This window comes from Natator depressus, chromosome 9 (genome assembly GCF_965152275.1).
Source record: "Natator depressus isolate rNatDep1 chromosome 9, rNatDep2.hap1, whole genome shotgun sequence".
Lineage (NCBI taxonomy): Eukaryota > Metazoa > Chordata > Testudines > Cheloniidae > Natator > Natator depressus.
This window is the reverse complement of record NC_134242.1, coordinates 75,979,945-75,988,797: the sequence shown is the minus strand read 5'-3', so window position 1 is coordinate 75,988,797 and position 8,853 is coordinate 75,979,945. Positions and strand designations below refer to the sequence as shown.

General features: G+C 51.6%; 1 protein-coding gene across 1 annotated transcript; it reads left to right on the top strand.

Moving 5' to 3' along the window:
* Positions 1–352: 352 nt before the first annotated feature.
* LOC141993584 (protein Wnt-11b-like) lies at positions 353–6,810 on the top strand. Its single transcript, XM_074963135.1, has 5 exons — positions 353–435; positions 1,699–1,934; positions 3,882–4,159; positions 5,105–5,397; positions 6,636–6,810. The coding sequence occupies exons 1-5, from the start codon at positions 353–355 to the stop codon at positions 6,808–6,810; spliced, it is 1,065 nt and encodes a 354-aa protein (XP_074819236.1).
* Positions 6,811–8,853: the final 2,043 nt, after the last annotated feature.

Below are 8,853 nucleotides of genomic sequence, written 5' to 3'. Positions count from 1 at the left end.
GCCGGGCTTTGCACCCCCCGGTTCTCTCCTGGGCATTGCCGCTGCCCCCTCTTCTCCTTGACTCTGGGTAGCTACGGGCAGCCCCGGGACACCTGGCCGGGCCCTGGGGCGGGGGCTCGGCGGCCTTTCCGGGGGAGGGGCGGGTTGTGTGGCTTTGACACGAAGCTGCGAACGGCCCCGCGTGTCCGGCCGGGAGCGGAGCCGCCGTGTGAATGGCACCCGAAACTCCCATTGTCCGTCCCCCCGGGGGGTGCCGCGCCCGGGCGCTTTAAGAGCCGGGGGCTGCCGGCCGCCCCCTAGCCCTGCTCCTGGCCTCGCCTCGCTCCTCTCCTGAGCGCTGCCCGCTCCTGCGATGGGCTCGAGCTTCCCCGCCCCGCTGCGGCTCACCCTGGCGCTGCTCTGGCAGCTGGGACTCTCCGCGGCGATCCAGTGGCTGTGAGTAGCAACTCAGGGCAGAGGGGTGGGGGCGCGGGGCCGCAGCCCATGGCAACCACCCCTCCCGCGGCAGCTGAGAGATGCCCTGCCCAGGGCTCCCCAGCTCAGCTGGAAAATCCCTGTTCCCTAAACTGTTGCCTGGGCTAACCCACCTGGGGACAGGGCAGGCTTGGCCACCCTCCAGGGGAGCGGAGAAGCTGAGCCGGCGGGGAGCTGGCTCCCTTTCTCTGTCCTCTGCCATTTGGCAGTCCAACTCCTCTGCCTTTCCCCCTGGGACAGGGACACTTTCTGTGCGCCATTGTTCCCCTACTGGATTTTAAACTCAACACAGCCATCCCTTCGGAGCCCTTTCCCCTTCTGGCCAACTAGCCACTGCTTGCCTTGGGGCTAGCATGGAAGGATTTTCAGTCTTGCTTTTTAAGTGGCATCTCAAATCAGTCTGACATTTGCCTCTCAGGATACAAGTGTTAGCTGGTCTTTATACCTGCTTAGTTCCACTGAGTTCACACATAGCAATAATGGGCCACATGCAGCCCTGGGTGGGTGGGAGCCTCCATTTGCTCCAGTTTGGCCCTTTGTATGTATGAATAAATAGAAGATACACACGTATGTGGCGGTTATAGCCCAATTTGCAGAAGTTTTCGGCACCAACACTATTTTAAATCAATGGAAGCTGTGGCTGCTCATCCCTCCGAAAATCAGGCCCCATGTGTCAATGTAACAAACGTGTGAGCTAGAGACATACATTTTAAACCCCACACGCTGTTCACACTTATTCCCTACACAGTAGAAGAGAATGCCTCTAAGGGTGGAGTGCCACCAGGACAACTCACAGCACTGACAGCAGCAGGATGGACCAGCTTCCCAAGTGCACTGCCCTACAATGTACCTCAGTCTGGTGCCTCTAGGCCAAGAGGGGAGTTTAGCTGTCAGGTCTATTCAGTGTAGGTGCCTCTGCTGAGGATGCCAACAAAGGGATGCAATTAGTACCAGCTATGTTTGTTTTAACAATGTTGATTCCAGGCCTGAGACCCACCACCTCTTTTCATGCGGGGGACCACTGAACAGCTGTCACTGATTTGGACCGTAACCAGATTCCTGATCTAGAGGTGAAAGGCCCGGTATCTAGTTACCAATACTCAACACATGGCTCATCTCTCCTCCTCTCTGCCCCAGTAACATCCCTGGTCACAACAAGAGTGGGCTGGCCTCGATTCTCTACCCCTGTCTCACTCATTTATGGTAATTCCTCTTTCATGACAGAGGGCTGATGGTGAATGGCAGCAGGGTAGCCTGGAATGAGACCCAGCACTGTAAGATATTGGATGGGCTAGTCCCAGACCAATTGCAGCTGTGCCGAAGAAACCTGGAGCTCATGCACAGCATTGTACATGCAGCCAAAGAGACCAAGGGAGTCTGCCAGAAAATGTTCTCGGATATGAGGTGGAACTGCTCTTCCATTGAGTATGCACCCAGTTTCACCCCTGACCTCATGAAAGGTAAAGGAAGCTCTGCTATATCATCTGGCATTTCTATACTCTGCTTGCCTAGGCACTGTAGTTTTTCATTCTCCTGCAGTCCTTTCGCATGCAAAATTCCCATTGTAGTCAATGGGCCATATTCTGTTGTCAGATACTCTGGAGTAACCATATTGAAGTCACTAGAGATATACAGAATTTACAGCGGTGTAACTGAGATCAGAGTCTGGCCTGGAGCGTGCAGAGACTGCAGGATGCAGTCTCAAAGCTAGCTCTCAGTCTGTGTGACTAACATTAACTTCCACATCAAAAAAAGAGCAATTGCTGGAGACCCCCAAACTAGAAGGGGAGAGTTAATCCCAGGGGAAAGTGAAGAACAGAACAAAACAGGGTGAAAAAAGATGGCACTAAGAATAGAATCAGAATGAGATGCAGATGGGAGGGGGGCACAAAGGAAGTATATTTTCTTTTATACCTGGTTTTGTCCACTTGCTATTGACTCAGAGCAGGAATTTTGCATTCTTGCTCCTGTGAAAGGAATTACTGGCTAGAGCAGGGGTGGGCAAACTTTTTGGCCCGAGGGCCACATCGGGATTGCAAAACTATATGGAGGGCCGGGTAGGGAAGGCTGTGCCTCCCCAAACAGCCTGGCCCCTGCCCCCTATCCGCCCCTTCCCACTTCCTGCCCTCTGACTGTCCCCTGTCAAAACCCCTGACCCATCCAACCTCCCTCCCCTCCCTGCTCCTTGTCCCCTGACTGCCTGCTCCCAGAACCCCCCACCCCTAACCGCCCCCCCGGGACCCCACCCCCTATCCAACTGCCCCGACCCCTATCCACACCCCCACCCCTGACAGTCCCCCTGGGACTCCCACACCTATCCACACCCCCGCCCCTAACCCCCCCCCCCCGGGACCTCACCCCCTATCCAACCCCCACTGCTCCCTGTCCCGTGACTGCTCCCCAGGACCCCCTGCCCCTTATCCAACGCCCCTGCTCTCCGCCCTCTTACCGTGCCGCTCAGAGAGCAGGAGCTTGCAGCCCCATGGCCCAGCTGGAGCCAGCCACGCCGCCCAGAGTGCTGGTGGCATGGCAACCTCAGACTGCGGGGGAGGGGGGACAGCAAGGGAGGGGCTGGGTACTAGCCTCCCAGGCCAGGAGCTCAAGGGCTGGGCAGGATGGTCCTGCAGGCCGGAGGTGGCCCGCGAGCCATAGTTTGCCCACGTCTGGGTTGGGGGTGGGGGGAGTAAGCTGTTTGGAAGGAACTGATAGGGCCCTGTCTCCCTAATGCAATAGGGCTCTGGCCCTAATGGGGGAGGGTGCTGCTATAATAGAAATAATACATCTGTCAGAGGAGATGTACTTGAGCGGTTAAAGTTCGTCACTGAGTAAACCATCCTGGATTCTGTTTCTGGAGCTTCTGCTGTTTTGCTGTGTGACTTTACAAGTTGCTCTCACTCTCTATACTTCATTTTCCCTTTCAGTGAAATGGGGAGAATAATGTTGACCTACACCACAGTTTTGTGACGAGTTTGTGAGATTTCACTCGAGAGAGTGTGCGCTTGCATGCATGCTCTGAGATCCTTGGGTGAAAAGAGCTGTAGAAAACCAAGGTACTAATTGTAAACAGCACTGCTCTCTCGAAGGACCCATGTAATGAGGCTGAAGAGAGCGAGCCACTGCTCACTCTGGAGCCCAAATCAGCGTTGCCTGGAGCATCAGCCAAAAGGAAACGCTTCCCTCACGCTCCCTCTCCCCGGGTCCTGAATTCTGATTGCTGTTGTAGTGCCGCTATCACTGTGCTGAGACCCTTGTGAAACGTACAGTTAGCATCAAATGAATGAGAGGTGGGATGATTCTGAAGAGTATGTGGTGATTTTCTCCGTATGAAGAAAGCTCTGTGGCACTAGGAATCATGTTGGTGTTTCTGGGATTCAGGACTCTCTGGGATTCTTCCTTTTTCTTCACAGGGACCAGGGAATCTGCGTTTGTCTATGCATTGGCTGCTGCTGCTGTCAGTCATTCCATCGCCCAGGCCTGTGCCTCAGGGGAACTACCTATCTGTTCCTGTGGATCTGTCCCATCTGAGGTGCCTGGGCCTGGCTTCAGGTGGGGTGGCTGTGGGGACAACCTCCGCTATGGCCTCCAGATGGGTTCTGCCTTTGCTGATGGTCCCATGAAGTCCAGCAAGGCAGGAGGACAAGCCACCAGGCTTATGAATCTACATAACAATGCAGTGGGCCGACAGGTGGGTATGGTCACTGGCCACAAAAATTGGCAAGACAGCCACAACCAGGGCACCTCTTTTAAGAAATAACTGGTTATATTGGCTGAGTTGTGGAGGAGGGCTGCAGCCTCTTGCCAGATTGTTGGGAGACCACACATGAATAAATTGGAGAGGCAATCGATGGGTTAAAGTAACTTTATAATGACCCATTCACACAAACACCTGCCTTACAGAAACAGGGCCGAGTCCCTGTCTTGCTAACCTCCAGGGAGATACTTGCTGGCTATTTATATCTTCCCAGTGGTACATTGAGATCCATCCTGGCTTTGAACCTGCTTTACCCCAGGACCTAACCTGCTATAATAAGAACTGCATGTTCTTCTGTAGGTCTCTGCAGACCTCCACTCCTGGTAGCTAATGGACCTGTGGTGACCAAACATAACCCAACCAAGGGCCTTGCTGACAATTTGCCATGAGCCCACAGGTGGCAATTAATGTGCAAAAATGGAGCAAATAGCAGCTACCCCTCCTGCTTAATACTATGGAGGGATGGCATGCAGAGACTACAGGTCTCCATACATAGCCAGGCTACTTGGAGCAAGATGGGAAACTGCCCACAGCACACCCCTGAATTAATGAGGGGAAACTTCAGGCCCCATTGCAAACTTGTGGATGGCACTGGTCCCAAGACTACCCTCTTATTACAGGGACAGAAAAGCATAGTAATTGAACCCTTGTATTCCCTGTTAGTCTTGATGCAGGATTTCATGTTTGGCAATGCAGGAAAGCATCCCCCATAGGTACTAAGTGAGATAAGGCCTCCTGGGTGCCAATGACTGTCCATGCTTTCTCATATCCTGAAGCCTCCTGTACATGCTCTTCGGAGATCTTCTTGGGATGTATGGGCTGTGGCGGGGAAGGATGAATCCCAGCTTTGGGTTCCTTACTGATTTTATTTCTTTCCAGGTATTGATTGACTCCTTGGAGACCAAGTGTAAATGCCATGGTGTTTCTGGCTCCTGCTCAGTTAAGACCTGTTGGAAGGGGCTGCAAGGTTTGAGTGAAATAGCCGCTGACCTCAAATCCAAGTACCTGGCAGCCACCAAGGTGACCCACCGGCACATGGGGACCAGAAAGCAGCTGGTGCCCAAAGAACTGGACATCAGGCCAGTGAGAGAGGCTGAGCTGGTTTATCTAGTCAGTTCTCCAGACTACTGCACAAAGAATCCCAAACTGGGGTCTCTGGGGACTCAGGACAGGTAAGGACCAGCTACAGATGCTGTAGCTTCCCTGTGTTATAACTCTCCCTCTGATATAAGGGGCTCTCATTCTACCTCTGTAGTCCAACCTAGAAACACTCTCTCTAAATCCCTTCTTGTTTGAATGATGTAATCTCTGCTATAACACGCACAACATGTCCCATTGCCAGCTTGACTGTGAGTGCATAGGGAGGCTGTAATTGCAAGAGGCTCTGAAATCTCCCTGCATCAGTTTTAATAAACTCCCTAGCCCCTCTCTTGTCACGCACACCCTACCACAGGCAAACCTTGTAACCATGTAACTCGCTGCCGACTTGAAGACCGTTTGAGGGAGGGGAGAGGATGCAAAAAGTGGAGAGAAGCCCCTTCTCATATGGTATGGTCTTACAAGGGGCCTCCCGTGGTCTAGATTGGGCCCCATCCATCTTATTATTCTATCTGTTCCACTAGAGCTGATACTAAACCTTGAGTGTTTTGTCGGGAGGAAGAGTTTGCCAGTTAGTTAGATGACAGACCCAGCAAGTGTGGGGATTCCCATGAAACCCTAGTAGCTTGTTTATCTCCCCTGGGTACAGGATGGTAGGTGCCCCCATATTCAGGATTCAGCTGTAAAGGCAATGGAAAGTCCAGTAGATTCAACTAGTCCATTCCACAGCCCAGCCCTGTTGCCTGGCATATGAACCTGCTATTCCAGTGGTTCTCAAAACTTTTGTACTGGTGACCCCTTTCACATAGCAAACCTCTGAGTGTGACCCTCCCTTATAAATTAAAAACACTTTTTTGTATATTTAACACCATTATAATTCTGGAGGCAAAGTGGGGTTTAGGGTGGAGGCTGACAGCTTGCAACCCCCCATGTAATAACCTTGCAACCCTCCCCCCCCCCCCCCGAGGGGTCCCAACCCCCATTTTGAGAACCCCTGTGCAATTCAGTGGATGGAGTCAGAAGCATTTACCCACCCCACCCTGATGAGTCATGAGGAGAATGGTCCTCCAGTCTAAACTCTTCCATAGTCCTTCCTGCATCAAACTGCTCATCATTCCAGTGTCCCTCAGGGAGAAACAGCCGCTCCCAAACTATTCTCTGGTGCCCATGTATGTCTTTCCCTGGAGGCTGAGCAAGTTGTTTCCTAGATTGACCCATCTCAACTCCTATGCCATAACTAGCACCTCAACCCAGCTGTGCCATCACATCCCTAAATCCCCTCAACGCCCTCATCTTTCTTCCACTTTGGCAGGCAATGCAACAAGACCTCTGTGGGCAGTGACAGCTGTAACCTGATGTGCTGCGGGCGTGGCTACAATGCTTACACTGAGAGTGTGGTGGAGAGGTGCCAGTGCAAGTACTATTGGTGCTGCTATGTGATGTGCAAGAAGTGCCAGCGGACAGTGGAGAGATACGTGTGCAAGTAATGCAGGAGGCCCTGGAGCAGCCCATGCACTGAGAAAGCACTAAATAACCTATGCTCCGAGACACTCCAGAGCATGTCTGGATATTTAATTAATCACAGGGGAAGTTGTAAGCTTTGGCTAGAAAGGGGGTCATAGTGGAAATCCTCATATTGGCATTACCCAGGAAAACACACATTTTTGGGGAAAAGGCCAGGCTTGATGTCTTTAGCCTCACCCCTTCCAGAGCAAGACAAACAGCTGCCTCCTGGGGCTGATCTAGTTTGTTCCAATTCTCAACCTCCAGCTGGGGACAAATAATTTATTACCCTGAATGCATGGATCTCTTTCTCCTCTGAGTTGCCAGCAGCCGTGTCTCTTTGTGGGAAGCTTTTGAAGGGGGCCTGAAAGCCAGGAGAGATGGATGGAAATGGGTGTGGGGAGAGACCAGAGTGAATGCAGGGGAAGAAAGAAGTGCTGCTCCTGAATAAACATGCTGAGGAAATCGTGGGCATACACTTTTGGGGTGGCCACCAGATGCTCCAATTTCAAGGCACGTACATGTTCATTGTCTTCTGCAGCATCACACTTTCTCTCTAACATTAGGATCAGGCTTGGGTGTAGGCTCGTCTCTGACCAATTAATTGCTCCTGGAGAAAGATCTCTGCCACCCTCTCCACTATCAGTGAGATCCATTCCTCTGTCCTTTCATACCAATGAAAGAAAGAGAGAGAGAGACATTCTAATATCATGGTGATGGGCATGCTACAAAAACTGAGACAAAAGAAAGGTCCATAGGGGATGTAGGTGGAAATAGCGGGATGGAAAGCGCTATTGAACTTCAGCATGAACCAGTGGGGTCTTGGTAAGGACCAGGCCTGATGCTTCTGCCCCCGAGCTCACACCTGTGACGTGGAGAAGCCAGTAAATTGGGTGGCACGTTCTCATTCTCATATCCTTTTCTCCCCTCCTCCCTTGCTCCTCCACACCAAGGGTGGCAGCCTGTCTGCCTGCCCCTGTCTCTGACAGTGCTGACAGTGAGTACTGAGTACATTGGTTCCATGGCCCCTTTGTAGGGTTTGGAGATGAGACTGAATCTTTTGATTTCTGCTTATTTATTTGGTGCTCTAATAAATTTGTTAGTCTCTAAGGTGCTACAAGTACTCCTGTTCTTTTTGTGGATACAGATTAACACGGCTGCTACTCTGAAACCTTTTAAATAAATATGTTCGTGTCTCTGCCAATGATGGCCCTAAGCCTCGCGTTACCCAGGAAGGCTCCCCACTCTGCACGCTCCCCCCGCCCCAGAACTCAGCTGGCCACAGAAGGGATGAGGCGATGCTGTGTCCCCTCTTTGCCTGGTAAAGGGACTGCAAAGCAGACATTCTGCATCCTTTCAGGAGATGAAATGGCAGAGGTGGCTTCATAGTTTAAAGGGAAAGTATGTTTATTTCCATTTGAAGATGCTTTTTTCCCCTCCTTCTGTATCCCCTCTGGTACTGATTCCATACTGCATTGGGCTGTTGTAGCCAGACACAAGCAGCTATGGAGCATTTTTCTGGGTTGCTGCAGATCTAATCTCCCAGCAAAGCACCTACTTTTCTGGGATTTATTCCTAGTAGCAGAGAGCTTGAGTCTGGGGCAATGATCCCTGAGTTGTTTCTGATCTTTATAAATCATGGTTCAAACTGACCTCTGTGAGAGCTGGCAGCTGGAGGAGAGGTCAAAAGTGAGAGTGACTTTCGAATGGACTGACTTTCTCTCTCCTCCCCCTGTTGTCTGTGGGTCGCACTCCAGCTAGTGCTGGCCCCGACAGCCTCAGTTCTTTCAGAACACACATCAAAGCCAAGATGAAAGCAGAGAGACACCAGCTGCAGCTTTCACAGATTCCTCTTCCTCTGACTGTAAGGGGAAGGATTTTTCTTTTTTCTAAAAGGCAATATGCTCGGGACATCTGTAGGGTGGGGCATGCTTGTAAACTTGATCAAAATTCTAGGGCAAAGCTCTTGTGGCCCTGGGGATTCTGTGGCAGCTGCTGATACTTCTTTTTTTTTTTTTTTTGAAATT